The following is a 15,239-nucleotide window of genomic DNA, read 5'->3' on the forward strand; positions in this document are numbered from 1 at the left end:
AATCAATTTAATAAAGAAACTGTAGTAGAATATGTAGTAAATACGAGCTAACGAGCTAAGCTAATAGCCACAGCTCACGGTTGGGACACACAACAGTAGTTTACCAAACCAAACTTCCGATATTTCAACAGTTTATTGTCTGAGTAACACAACCACACAGAGTCACATCCTCAAATGTTCCCGCAGGTGTCCGGTTTTTATTATCTTATTTTTATGTGTCCGATTTGTTTCATACATCCATGGTTTGTTTACATGATTCTCGGCGCGTCTGCTTCCGTCACAGCAACACCTGGCGCATCAGCTGACGCAACCACGTCCAGAAAATGACCGTCTAGTGTCCGAATTCTCCTCCCGTTATTCCCTACATCGTGTACATGATGTAGTGCACTATATCATATACATGATGTAGTGGATAGGGAGTGAGTGAGTGAGTGAGTGAGTGGATGATTTCGAACACAGGCGTTGTTTCTTTTATCCGTGACGGTTTATTGTCATGGTTGTTTTTGCTGTTGTAACCATGACAATCAGGGTCCGGTGTACCTATTGCTGTAGCGACCCCTCCCTCTCTCGTCTCCCCCCGACCTCTTGACCTTTTGATGAGACCTCTGAGGTTTAATTAACCGGAGTCAGTTTCCTAACGACCTCTGAAACGTTGAAACTTCCTGTTCCTGTCGACCTGCAGCTGAACCTGCTGAGGAGGACGGAGTGAGGGATGAGATTTAATGAAAATACCTCCTTCATACACAATCATGTCCTCAGAGTGGAGGGGGGGAGGGGGAGGGAGGGAGAGCAGGAAATCCAGTGAGTCTCTGCTGACACTGTAATTCCCCACAAATAAACACAGATTAGCCGCTCGTTAGCCGCGCGGCGCTAACGAGAGATCAGAGAGAGGATGAAGGTTTCATTGTGTCTGAGTTTTCAGATCTAAACAATGTGCTGCATTAGATCGTTAAACAGTGAAGGACACGTGTTCAAAAGCTGCTGCAGCCACAAAAACTCTTCAAATTGACCCAATCTGTTCACTTCCTCCATCCTTCCTTCTTTCTTTCCTTTCTCCCTTCCTTCTTTCCCTTCGTCCTTCCTTCCTTCCTTCCTTCTTTCTTTCCTTTCATCCTTCCTTCCTTCCTTCTATCCCTTTATCCTTCCTTACTTCCTTCTTTCCCTTCGTCCTTCCTTCCTTCCTTCTTTCTTTCCCTTTGTCCTTCCTTCCTTCCATCCCTTTATCCTTCCTTCCTTCTTTCCCTTCGTCCTTCCTGCCTTCCTTCCTTCCTTCCTTCCTTCTTTCTTTCCCTTCATCCTTCCTTCCTTCTATCCCTTTATCCTTCCTTCCTTCTTTCCCTTTGTCCTTCCTTCCTTCCATCCTTCCTTCCTTCCTTCCTTTTTCCTTCTTTCCTCCCATCGTTCCCTTTGTCCTTCCTTTCCACTTTCCTTCCTTCCTTCCTTCCTTCCTTCCTTCCTTCCTTCCTTCCTTCCTTCCTTCTTTCCCTTTGTCCTTCCTTCCTTCCTAACTTCCTTCCTTCCTTCCCTTCGTCCTTACTTCTTCATTCTTTTTTGACCCAATCTGTTCCCTCGCTCCATCGAGCTTTCCTTCCTTTTTCCCCTCCTCCCTTCCTCCTATTGTTCCCTTTGTCCTTCCTTCCTTCTTTCCCTACGTCCTTCCTGCCTTCCTTCCTTCTTTCTTTCCCTTCGTCCTTCCTTCCTTCCTTCTTTACCTTTGTCCTTCCTTACTTCCTTCCTTCCTTCCTTCTATCCCTTTATCCTTCCTTCCTTCCTTCTTTCCCTTTGTTCTTCCTTCCTTCTTTCCCTTTATCCTTCCTTCCTTCCTTATTTCCCTTCGTCCTTCTTTCCTTCCTTCCTTCTTGCCCTTTGTTCTTCCTTCCTTCTATCCCTTTATCCTTCCTTACTTCCTTCTTTCCCTTCGTCCTTCCTTCCTTCCTTCCTTTTTTCTTTCCCTTTGTCCTTCCTTCCTAACTTCCATCCTTCCTTCGTCCTTCCTTCCTTCCATCCATCCTTCCTTCCTTCCTTCCTTCCTTCCTTCCTTCCTTCCTTCCTTCCTTCCTTCCTTCCTTCCTTCCTTCCTTCCTTCCCTTTGTCCTTCCTTCCTTCCTAACTTCCTTCCTTCCTTCCCTTCGTCCTTACTTCTTCATTCTTTTTTGACCCAATCTGTTCCCTCGCTCCATCAAGCTTTCCTTCCTTTTTCCCCTCCTCCCTTCCTCCTATTGTTCCCTTTGTCCTTCCTTCCTTCTTTCCCTACGTCCTTCCTGCCTTCCTTCCTTCTTTCTTTCCCTTCGTCCTTCCTTCCTTCCTTCTTTACCTTTGTCCTTCCTTACTTCCTTCCTTCCTTCCTTCTATCCCTTTATCATTCCTTCCTTCCTTCTTTCCCTTTGTTCTTCCTTCCTTCTTTCCCTTTATCCTTCCTTCCTTCCTTATTTCCCTTCGTCCTTCTTTCCTTCCTTCCTTCTTGCCCTTTGTCCTTCCTTCTATCCCTTTATCCTTCCTTACTTCCTTCTTTCCCTTCGTCCTTCCTTCCTTCCTTCCTTTTTTCTTTCCCTTTGTCCTTCCTTCCTAACTTCCATCCTTCCTTCGTCCTTCCTTCCATCCATCCTTCCTTCCTTCCTTCTTTTCTTTCTTTTCTTTATTAGGATCCCCATTAGCACCTGCCACAGCATCGGCTATTCTTCCTGGGGTCCGACATACACACAACATACACATAAACATTCACATCAACACATAAGAAACATACATTCACATATACACATGAAAAACACACATTTATACATGACACAACAAAAACAAACAACAAGGCTCCCTAATAATGAACAAACCACAGAAAAAAATCTGACAAGACATTTGACAGACAACACAGACGTCATAATTTCTCTGCTCAGATTCCATTCAGTACTTCAATACCTTAAGTACAACCGCAAAGTAAATAAAAAATAAAATAAAATAAAATAACAACAAATGGATCATATAATAAGCATTGACTGTCTGAAGTAACTGCGACCATGCACTTCAACAACTCACACAAATACACTCCAAGAAAGAGGGTACAACCACAACTGTAGCGAGTCCTCTAATAACCTATATTAAATCATATTTCATTAAATTCTAAGAGATACTGTTTTAACAGCAATTTAAACCGATCTTTGTTACTTTCATGAGCAATATGAACTGGTAGAGAGTTCCAGGCAACCATAGCTCTGTACAGAACTGTTCTCTGAATTATACCTGTTCTCACTCTCGGCAATATGAACCTCCCTTCTGATGTACTTCTTGTTCGATAACTATGTTGGGCAAAATGGGAGTGTAGTTTGTCATACAATAATTTTGGTACTTGTGTCACAAGTGTATTTCTTAGAAAATTCAACAAAGCATAGGTAGACCTATGTCTTATAGGTAACCAACCCAGACTATCATACATGCTGATCACATTAGTTCGATAAGAACATAATAGAGCGCAACGTGCAGCTTTATTTTGAGCAACTTGTAATTTCCTCAAGTTCTTAACAGAAGTACTTGACCAAATTACTAAACAATAATCAAGTTGCGACAAAACCAAAGCATTCAAAACCTGCCTCCTGACATCTGGGGATAGAAAATTAGAAATTCTTTTCACTACTGACACTCCTCTTCCCATTTTGCCCACTACAGTATCGATTTGTTTGGACCACGATAAATTATGATCCAGAGTTACACCCAACAGATTTGTCTCATATACATGTTCAACCAAAATATTATTTATATTTAATGTAAGTGTTAGTTCAGGCTTGAACTGATACTTTGAGCAAAACAATATAGATTTTGTTTTGCCAACATTGAGAATTAATTTATTATTATCGATCCACTCAGCCACTAAATTTAATTCCTCTTGCAATATGTTGTTCAGTTCACCTATTAAAGGGGCAGTGGCATAAATTGTTGAATCATCCGCATAAATAGCGATGTTAGACTTCTTCAAAACAAAAGGTAGTTCATTAATAAATACAGAAAATAATAATGGTCCTAAACAGCTCCCTTGGGGAAGACCACATGTCACATGTCTCATTTTTGATGCACTTCCATTAAAATAAATAATTTGTTTCCTACTTGTTAAGTAGCTTTCCATCCATTTTAATGCAGTGACTGTAAATCCATAATGTTTCAACTTATCCAATAACAGAGAGTGGTCAATAATATCAAAAGCTGAACTCAAATCAAGCAACACTGCACCAACTAAATTTTTTATTATCTAACTCCCTCTGCCAGTCATCAACCATCTGTGTCAGAGCAGTACATGTGGAATGACCGGATTTATAGGCGTGCTGATTTCCTGTATTTAAGTTATTCACTTCAAAATATGTTTGAATTTGATCAAAAATAATTCTCTCCATAATCTTTCCTAACGCTGGCAACAAACTAATAGGGCGGCTATTGGAACCACAGAAAGGTACAGCTGGGTTCTTAGACAGAGGAACAACTTTTGCTATTTTCCATGCCTGTGGACAGACACCTTTTCTAATACTTAAATTTATAATATGGCAAACAGGGACAGCAATAACATTAGATACCAATTTTAGAAATTTAATATCCAGATAATCTATGCCAGCGGGTTTATCCTTACATTTTTTTATTAGATGTTCCACCTCTGATACAGTTACACTTTCGATGTTAAATTTACACATTTTATTCTTTATAATCAATTCCCTAATTATTTCTACAGAAGTATCATTATTCGTTGATTGCATTTTACTTCGTAAATTATTTATTTTATCACAGAAATACTCACTGAAGTAATTTGCAATGAGTTCTGGTTTAGTTAAGAATGTTCCTTCCACTTCCAGAAATGTAGGGCTGGATTTTACTGCCCTTCCTGAAAGATTATTTACAAGTCCCCATAGCCTTTTCTTATCATGCTTTGCATCCATAATTTTATTTTCATAATACAAGTGTTTTTTCTTTCTATTGACTATTGTCACATGATTTCGCATTTTCTTATACACTTGCCAGTCTGACTCATAACATGATGCTACTGCTACCTTTTTTGCTTCCTCCCTCTGTTTAATGAGTTGTCTTAATTCTTCATCTATCCAGGGTGATCTACAATTCCTGACAGTATGTTTTCGAAGTGGTGCATGTTTCTCAATCACACTCAAAAATAAATCCATAAAAATTTGAAGAGCATTATCTGGATTGTCCTCGTGTAATACACATTCCCAAGACATGTTTTCAACATCATCTTTAAAGGACCTTTCACAAAAATTCCTCATTAATCTCCTGATTATTACTTTAGGCCCCGCTTTTGGAACCTTTGCTTTCCGGACAAGCACCACCAAATTGTGGTCACTACACCCGACTGGAATCGATAATGAATTGGAACATAAATTACTCCTGTTTGTAAATATATGATCGATAAGGGTTGAACTTTTAGTTCCATCTCTCCTCATACATATTCTTGTCGGTTTATCAACCATTTGTACTAAGTTATTTGCATTAGTTACTGAAAATAACTTCTCTTTAAGCGGACATAGGGGCATATTCCAGTCGATATTTAAATCTCCCAAGAAATAAATCTCATTATCAAAATCGCCCACTGTATCTAACATTTCACACATTTTCTCTAAATAATTTAATTTTGTATTTGGAGGCCTATAGCCACATCCTATCAGCAAAGGTTTCAAATGGGGTAGATTAATTTGCATCCATAGCACTTCAATATCATCATACATCAAATCATATCTCACTTTTGCTGGTATTTGATTTTGTACATACATTGCTACACCACCTCCATGTGCATTCCTATCCCGTCTGTAAATGCTGTACCCCTGAATTCCCACAGCTGCATCACTGAAAGTACCATCCAAATGAGTCTCTGATACTGCCAGCAGGTGAATTCCACATGACAAAATATCTTTGATTTCATTCACTTTATTTCTTAAGCTACAAATATTTAAGTGAGCCAACTTCAACCCTTTCTTGGGTAACTTAATTGAAGTCATCTTGGTCGTTTATTCTGTGTCTCATTTCCACCTATTTCTTTACATAGGGGAGTCATAACTAAACACATACATAGTATAAAATCAAGCATACATAGACTGCAAACCATGAGTCCATGGACTAAGAGCCGGGTGATAACTCCATCAATTAATAATTTCATACTTAAATAAATTAAGGTATTTTACATAAAGCTGATAATCTCACTAGAGTTAAACAGGAAGAGCTCAACAACAGGTGGAATAGAGCTATACATCTATAAATTATAGTCATTCTATTAAATCATATTCTTCTTTATCTTTTCAACAAATTCCTGTTAATACTGTTTACATGATTTTTTTTTTTTTTTTTTTTTTAATAATTGTTCTTCGTGTCTTCCTCAGTTTATCTCACCTCATTCATTGTCTCATCTGTGAGCAGACAGTTGATCCATGATTTATTTGTTTTTATCAGCCTTTAATCCAGGGCGTATTTCCGTTGTGTAGTACTTCTCCGCTTCACCACAGTCCTTGAAAAGTCTCGTCTGCCCGTTGTAGGTGACAATAAGTGTGGCCGGGAACAAGAGTCCATGTCTTACTCCAGCCTTATGTAGTCTGGTTCTGAGATCCTTGAAAAGAGCTCTTTTCCGGGCAGTTTCAGGAGTTGCATCTGGAAATATTTTCACATGCATATCCCTGAAAATAAGCTCTCTTTTTTTCCTCGCCAACTTCAGGATAGCGTCCTTCGCCTCATATCTCTGCATTTTTACAATCATGGGTCTTGGTCCTGCAACTGACAACGGGCCAACCCGGTGCGCTATTTCCACAGTTGGCTCAAATCCGAGCTCTCCTTTGAACATCTCCTTGAAGCACATGATCATGAACGCCACAGGATCACCTTTTTCAATATCATTCTTCAATCCAAACACACGCAGATTCAACTTTCTGCTGTGTAATTCCATTCTTTCCATTCTGTCTTTGAGTTCTGCGTTTTCCTTCATTAAGTTATTATTTTGCGCTTCCAGAGTGGCTGCACGTGAATCAAGGCTTTCCAGCCCCTCTTCCATTTCACTTAGTCTCTGGCCACAGGTGCTGAGTTCAGTTTTTAATGTGTCAAACTGAAGCTGAAATTTATCAAACGCAGCCCCAATTTCTTCCCTCATTATGGAGCGTATCAGAGCCGGCAGCTCGGACTGGCTCACCTGCGAAGACTCGGCGTCCATGTGTTTTTCCAGCACAGCTGCTTCACCTGGCGTCCCCATTGAGTCCTGAGAGTCGTTATCGTAATTTGTCGAGTTTTTAGCCGCTCTCCTTTGATTTCTTCGTGGCATTTAGCAGCGCACCACTTTCAATATTTAGTTACCACTGATAGAATAACTTAATGTTCACATAATAACCTTATTTTCCACAGTTTTTGACGAGGAGTCACCGGCTCTCAAAAACTTCACCAGCCACTTCCGCGCATGCGCAGTCTTCCATCCTTCCATCCTTCCTTCCTTCCTTCCTTCCTTCCTTCCTTGACCCAGCAGGACTTAATGTTGAAATGTTGCAGTAAACTTGAGAATCTGTATTTCCCATGTGTCAGTGAAGGCGTCGTTCTGACTGGTTATCATCACACTGCAGCGTGAAACTAATTAAACTGTTCCTCCTAATCTCTCTTCACATTTAAAAGGTTTTGATTAAACGCCTTCAAGTCATAAATCCACAAAGTGCAACAACTGAAGTCATGAACTTTAAGACTCCACAGCACCAGGTTTATTATTATTATTAAAAAGCTTTTTTTATGTTAATGTGACTTTTGTACCGAGCATCAGTCATTTTAACGAGCGAGCGCTGCAGATCACAGAGGAGTCTCTCCGTGTGTTTATGACTCAGCTCCTCGTAGGAAACCTCGATTCAACACAGAGAGAGAAATATTTCATCAAAACAACATTTATGAAAACATGATTTATTAGAAAATATAGATACAGAAGCAGAAAATAATAATAAAAAAAAAAAATTGTGAAAGTTTAAAGGGATAGTTCACCCAAAATTCAAATTTCACTCATTTTCTAATCAAGGCAAGGCATCTTTATTTATAGCGCATTTCATACCAAGGCAACTCAGTGTGCTTTACATAAAGACAAAACTTTTTTTTTTTTAAAAACAGCATAAAAACAAAAAACAAAAAAACAGAGTTAAAAGCAGGAGCAAAGAAGAATAAAAAAGTAAAAGAAAAGAAAATAGATGAAGTTAAAAGTTCTTAAAAAGAGCTCAGCTATAAGCACGTGAAAAGAGAAATGTTTTTAACCTGGATTTGAAAAGTGCTCACAGTTGGGGGTGCTATCAGTTCTGCTGGTGCAAAACTATTTCCATTTAAAAAATGTCAATGATACAAATTGTAAATTCAGTCAGTTTTGCATCTTAAAGTGATAGTTCACCCAAAATTCAAATTTCTCTGAGTTACAGCGGGGCTCCGTGCAGCACTGCATGTCCATATGACGGTCGCAAACGGAGCTCACTTTTCTTCGTCCAAAAAGACACACCAAAAAACATCCAAATACCTCCATAGTGCTCGTCTGTAATGACCCTCTTGTATTGAAGCCCCGACATGAGAAATTGTTCCAAAAAAAATTAAACAAGTCTGTATTTTAAGCTTGTTTCTCTCGCAAGATTTGCACTGACACAGGAAGAGCAGTGAACCGAGACACTGGGAGCTTCCGCTACAAACAAGCTTAAAATATAGACTTGTTTAATTTTTTTCGGAACAATTTCTCATGTCGGGGCTTCAATACAAGAGGGTCATTACAGACGAGCAGCATGGAGGTATTTGGATGTTTTTTGGTGTGTCTTTTTGGACAAAGAAAAGTAAAGCCCATTCGCAACCGTCATATGGACATGCAGTGCTGCACGGAGCCCCGCTGTAACTCCGAGAAATTTGAATTTTGGGTGAACTATCCCTTTAAGATGCAAAACTGACTGAATTTACAATTTGCATCATTAAAAAGTCAGTTTTAAATGGAAGTAGTTTTGCCACATGATGATGATGGTGATGATGGTGATGATGATGATGATGATGGTGGTGATGATGATGATGATGATGATGATGATGATGATGATGATGATGATGATGATGATGATGTTGTTCCGTCAGAAACCACGGGTCTGGACCACGGAGACGGGTTCTACGCCGGGATGCCGATCCCCTGCGCCGACAGCTACGCCGGCTTCTGCGTCCACGGGAAGTGTGAGATCAAGTACAACATGGCGACCTGCAGGTGTGTCTGTCAGCCAATCACAGCTCCACGTTTCCTCCTTCATCTCCTCTATAGACCGAATCTCCTTGTTGTTTACATTCTACTTCTGGGTAGAAAACCAGCTGTAATTTGAATGAGATCAATAGTAACGAACGAGAGTTTAACTATATATATCATATTTTTCACGCCCTATCACCGTTTAGACAAATCTGAAATGATTGAAGAAACATTACTATTTCTGTGTGTGTGTTTTGTGTTGCTATGTGTTGTATTTATTCAGTTTGGGGGAATCACAGTGTCTGACAGGGACTAACGGCGGCAGCTAAGCTAACACCAGGACGTCAGCTGTTAAAACCCTCCCATTGTCATTCTGGGTCCAATCTGACCCAATCTGTTCACTTCCTCTATCCTTCCTTCTTTCCTTCATTCTTTTCTCCCTTCCTTCTTTTCACAATCCTTTTTCCCTTGCTTCTTTCCTTCCTTCCTTCCTTCCTTCCTTCCTTCCTTCCTTCCTTCCTTCCTTCCCTTCGTCCTTACTTCTTCTTCCTTCCTCTTTTGATCCAGTTGACTTGATCTGTTCCCTCCCTCCATCTATATTTCCTTCCCTTTTCCCTTCCTTCTTTCCTCCCATCGTTCCCTCTGTCCTTCCTCCCTTCTTTCCCTTCGTCCTTCTTTTTTGACCCAATCTGTTCCCTCGCTCCATCGATCTTTCCTTCCATTTTCCCCTCCTTCCTTCCTCCCATTGTTCCCTTTGTCCTTCCTTCCTTCCTTCCTTCCTTCCTTCTATCCCTTTATCCTTCCTTCTTTCCCTTTGTCCTTCCTTCCTTCCTTCCTTCCTTCCTTCCTTCCTTCCTTCCTTCCTTCCTTCCTTCCTTCCTTCTATCCCTTTATCCTTCCTTCCTTCCTTCTTTCCTTTTGTCCTTCCTTCCTTGACCGTTAGCCGTTAGATTTACGATAACCATGACTAATTACAAAAATGTGCACATGTAAATAGTAATGTTTGTCCAATCATTGGTTTTATAAACTTTACAAACATCAGATTAGTCTAAACAGCGATATAGTGACATGAGAAATGAGATATACGTATATAGCGAAACTCTCGTCCGTCACTATTGTTCTCATGCTGGTTTTCTACCCGGAAATAGTTGTAAACAACAAGGCGGTTCGTCCTCTACCCGGTGGCTCTGGGCTGCGGTGCGTTCACTGACCTCTCGTCCTGTCGGTCTCAGGTGCGACTCGGGCTACAAGGGGACGCAGTGCGACGAGCCGCAGGACTTCAACATCCTCTACGTGGTCCCCAGCGGACAGAAGCTGCACTACGTCCTCATCGCCGCCATCATCGGCGCCGTGCAGATCGCCATCATCGTCGCCGTGGTGATGTGCATCACAAGGTAAAAGTGGAAAAGCAAACTGAAGACAAACTGAATCTCAAAAAGCTTCTAATCAGTGGCGTCATTTGGGTATGGCGGTGTATGGCACTCGCCATACCTTGACTTTGGTAGAAAATGTTCGGAGTAGGCTACTGCTGGCACTTATAGATTTTAACCTCTGGCGTACCCGGACTTTTTACGGCGTACCAGGTAGGGCTGGGTATCGTTTGCATTTTCATCGATTCCGATTCCTATTTCGATTCCTCATTTCGATTCCGATTCTTTTCGATTACCGATTCCGATACCAATATTAATTAGAAAGTAAATAAATATAGTATGTTTTTGTATAACGTTACTAGGGCTGCCTCCAAATAGTCGACCAAGCAAAAATCACTGACTGACCAAAATTTAATTGGTCGCAGGAAAACAACAACAACATTTGGAGCAGTGTCTTGTCAAAATTAAGTCAAAATCAATATGACTGAACAGTATAAAGGCTATAGAGGGCTTTTAATTTGAAGGGCCAGATACAGGAAGTCATGACACTCACTCGCTGTCAGTTTTTTTTGTTGTTGTTGTTTTGGTTACACGGCACTGCAGGTCTCTCTCTTTTTCTTTTTTTTTCAAAAGCGACTTTTGCCGACGTTGTCGTTGTGTTTTCGGGTTATTAGCGATTACCGGGTGCTGCCGTTCCCCGGTCCCGTCCCACAGCGCGCACCGACGGTCAGTCTCACAGTGTCACGGAGCAGATCTATGATAGTCCCCGCTGCAGTCAGAGACCTGCACCGCTGCACGCCGCAGACCCCCACCCGTCTTCCTTCCGTGATTAGCGGGAGAAATTACCGACTGGGGGATGACCCCCACCCTCCCGTCCTGTGCTCGCGTGTGATGTGTGTGTGTGAGTGACTGCCAGGAACCGAAATAAAGAATCGAAATGCGCATTTTTAAACGGTTGTCGAATCTTGGGATTTCGGTTCCGGTTCCAAAATTGGAACCGGCTCTCGGTACCCAGCCCTAGTACCAGGACGGCGTACAGTGTCCTGTTGTAATTCTCTCTGACCGATTCGCGATAGTGTTGCCTCTTTCTCACTGAACACCATGCTGTCGCTCCTGCTCCTCTCTGCTCCTCTCTCTCTCTGTCTCACTGAGGGGCGGGGCTGCCTCGCGCCGTGCGCTGTGTCTGTGAGAGCGCGTGTACGAGTGCACGCGCTGCAGACGTGAATGTGGAGCGACTAAAACCTTTGTGAGTTATAAAGCCATCAACATGACTTCCCAGTGGTGCCTGCTAACAACTTAGCCTACCACTTATTCCACATGCCTATGAGTCATATTTCAGTGCTTGTTTGGCTAACACTAGCTACTTAGAGCACAGTAAAATGAAAGCTCTTATTTGAGAAACACTGTGAAGCTGCTGCAGTCATCTTGTTAAGAACAGGCTAATGACAGCTGTCTGTGGAGTGTGGAGGCTGTTTATCTTGTCACAAATCACAAAAACTTCTAATTGAGACAAACAAGTCCCAAGCCCCTGTCTAACATTAGGCAACCTGAATGTAGTGAATCACAGCAGCAACAGGAGGAATCACTCATTCAATTTAGTTGTTGTGAAATTTTTAATTTGTTCCCAGATTAAATTTATTCTGATTTTGCTGTTAAACTTTGCTGTTCTTACTGTAGAAACATGTACTGTAGATTAGCAGTGAATAAACTCATGTTGGCAATAATTTGTTGACAATGGCAATTAAGACAGGATACAGACACCTTTTACGGAGTGGATAAACTTCAAATAGCCTATTCATCTGTCTTCAGAGATTATTTACAAATGGATTTTAACAAGAAAATACTTGTAAATACTTCCCACGCGTCCTGGAAAACCTGGAAAATGGTTATCCAGTCATGGAAAACACATGGAAATTGAGAAAAAGTGTCAAAGGTCCTGGAAAAGCTTGAGTTGTCCTGGGAAATTATTTATCACACTGTTACATCAGCTACCAGAGCTCAGTTTGACTTTTTCAGACCCCACTAATGATTTATTTTCAAAAGATAAAAACTTTTTATTGTGAACCCTTGTGTGGGGTATTGTGAATATCATCTAATCCATAGCATTGATAGTGATAATTCAGAAAACTTAGTGATTTTGCTCTCAAATCACACCAGATTGCTGCATTTCAATTTACAATGCGCACAAATTTTTGGCCCGGGGGTTCAGCCCCCCGGACCCCCCCGTGAGGGGTTGGTCCTTGCCATACCTTGTCTAAAACTGAAATGACGCCACTGCTTCTAATTATCAAATAAAACCCAAACTAATCCCTGTTCATTTAGAAAAATGTTCAGTTTGATGCATTTTGAGCTCTGAGTGAATATTTTAATATTTTTAATACGTTTTTCCTCTTGAGTGTTAAAGCATTTACGTCTATTACAGACCGGGGTCCATTAAAGGAGAGAATAATAAAAACAACCTTCATTTATTTTTTATTGTTCACCCAAACAGAGGGATTAATGGAAAAATTCACTGATTCAATTATTTAAGGTCGTTGAAGGATAGGATAGGAATTTATTCATTTAATGTTAATTTCCAACTGTAGTCCCTATAGGCAAGTAAGAACAGATAAGGAGATAACAATATTAAAATCATTGAGATATGACAGATAAAAGTGATATGACAAGCATAATAATAGACACAATAAACTCGCAAAAACAAGAGGGAAATAGAGTGCTGTTAAAAACACTGTTAACAGAAGAAGTAGATCAATGAAACCATATTGTATTTCATATTTATGTGAGTTTATGTGTGAATCTATTAAATATTTAGAATTACAAAGTAAATGCCAGGCTCTTATATATTATTATTATTATATAAATATTGTGGAGTGTGTGTAAGAAGCAGAAAGAGGATTCAGACGAGTTTTAATCCCTCTGAGCTGTAACCATGAACAGACGGAGTGCGTTCTCCACCTCAGTGTTTTTAATCCACGCTGTTAACCTGTGGATTAAAAACACTCTTAAATACATAATAACACAGAGTAAAGCCTGATGATGATAATCCTTTTAATGCATATTAGGCTCATTAATGCGCCTTAACCGTCCGACCACCGAGGGGCAGCACCGGCAACTGCCCCACACGTCTGAAGAAGGTCAACAAGCATCTGTCTAATGAGGGTCTGCTTTTACAAACACTACAATACCCATGATGCCCCAGTGAAGGCAGCCGAAAAGAACCCATTCAGAAAAGACTCTGACTCTGAAAGTGCATCATGGGAGTTGTAGTTTTGCTTCTCACCTTCAGTTTTCATGAGCATCTTCGTGTGCTGGAAGCTTCAGCTTTTAGATTTTGTCTCGCATCTGTTTATTATGGTGCGTTCCAGGCTTTTTAACCCGTAAGTCACGACTTCAAGTCACCAGTTACGAGTTTGTAGCGTTCCAGGCAAGTTACGAGTTACGAACTGGGAACTGGGAGTAGATCGATCTAGCACGAGTTCACAGGTGGGAAGTTACGAGTTTGACTGTACGTTCTAACGGGTAACCATAGGAACAGGTCGGAAAAACACGAGTTACGGGTTGCCTGGAACGCACCATTAGTCTGATATGATTCAGAATCAGAATTATTTTATTGATCCCCATGGGGAAATTATTTTGTTAGAGAGCCCCCAATAGAATGAAAAATATCAAATCTAATATACGTAGGAGTTTGGAAAAAAGAAGATATAAGAAGAAGTAAATAAAAGTACTTTGTGGATAATATAAGTTGGTTTACAACATATGTCTAATGAGAATCTGCATCTGAAAAGAACCCACTCAGAAAAGATTTGTTATTTTTAAGCTCGGGCCAAAGTGCACCATGGGAGTTGTAGTTTGCTTCACACCTTTAGCTTCAGCTTTTACATTGTCCTGTGAAGGAACCTTTAACCTTTATATCTTCAGCTTTTATTTCTTCATGTGAAAGAACCTTCAGCTTTTATATCTTCATCTTTTGTATCTTCATGTGAAAGAAATGTCAACTTTTATATCTTCAGCTTTTGTATCTTCAGGTGGAGGAACCTTCAGCTTTTATATATTCAGCTTTTGTATCTTCATATGAAGGAGCCTCCAGCATTTATATTTTCAGCTTAAAAGCTATAAAATGATATCTTCATGTAAAAGAACCTTCAGCTTTTATATCTTCAGCTTCTATATCTTCATGTGAAGAAAACTTAAGCTTTTATATTTTGGTAATTAGTCTGATATGATTCACCCAGGAGTAGGGATGTCACGATTACTTGTTTTCACAATTAACCGCGGTATTAAACACCACAATTAATTAATCGTCATGATTCCTAAATACCGTCACTTTACAAAAAAGATTATGTCGGAACTTTATTGGCAAATAAGCGCCAAAATAAAGGTAAATGCACAGATACTGGTTTAAATTAAGTTAATTTTCCTAATGTAACATTGAATTGGTATATGTTAGCGTGTCATTTGTAATAACAAAAATTAAAATAAACTTTTTGGTATAGCTGACAATTATTAACTAGATTATTTTGTGTAAATAATTAGTAATGTAACCTATAGTCTGACTATATTTGATTTTACACTTTAATAGTGTTGTGAAATTAATTAATGTACAATAATCATGATAATCATAATACCGTGATTATTTCTCCGACAATAATCGTACCAACAAAATGTATAATCGTGACATCCCT

General features: G+C 40.0%; 1 protein-coding gene across 1 annotated transcript in view; it reads left to right on the forward strand.

The window, feature by feature from the left end:
* Nucleotides 1-15,239, forward strand: part of tmeff1a (transmembrane protein with EGF-like and two follistatin-like domains 1a) — a 103,387-nt gene that overhangs the window by 87,721 nt on the left and 427 nt on the right. The window contains exons 8-9 of the mRNA XM_085805348.1: nucleotides 9,085-9,208; nucleotides 10,417-10,578. Of these exons, the coding sequence (XP_085661474.1) occupies nucleotides 9,085-9,208; nucleotides 10,417-10,578 (286 nt within the window). The remainder of the gene's footprint in view (nucleotides 1-9,084; nucleotides 9,209-10,416; nucleotides 10,579-15,239) is intronic.

The sequence above is a fragment of the Trachurus japonicus genome, chromosome 17 (assembly GCF_045865225.1).
Source record: "Trachurus japonicus isolate A0001 chromosome 17, Traja_1.0".
Classification (NCBI taxonomy): domain Eukaryota; kingdom Metazoa; phylum Chordata; class Actinopteri; order Carangiformes; family Carangidae; genus Trachurus; species Trachurus japonicus.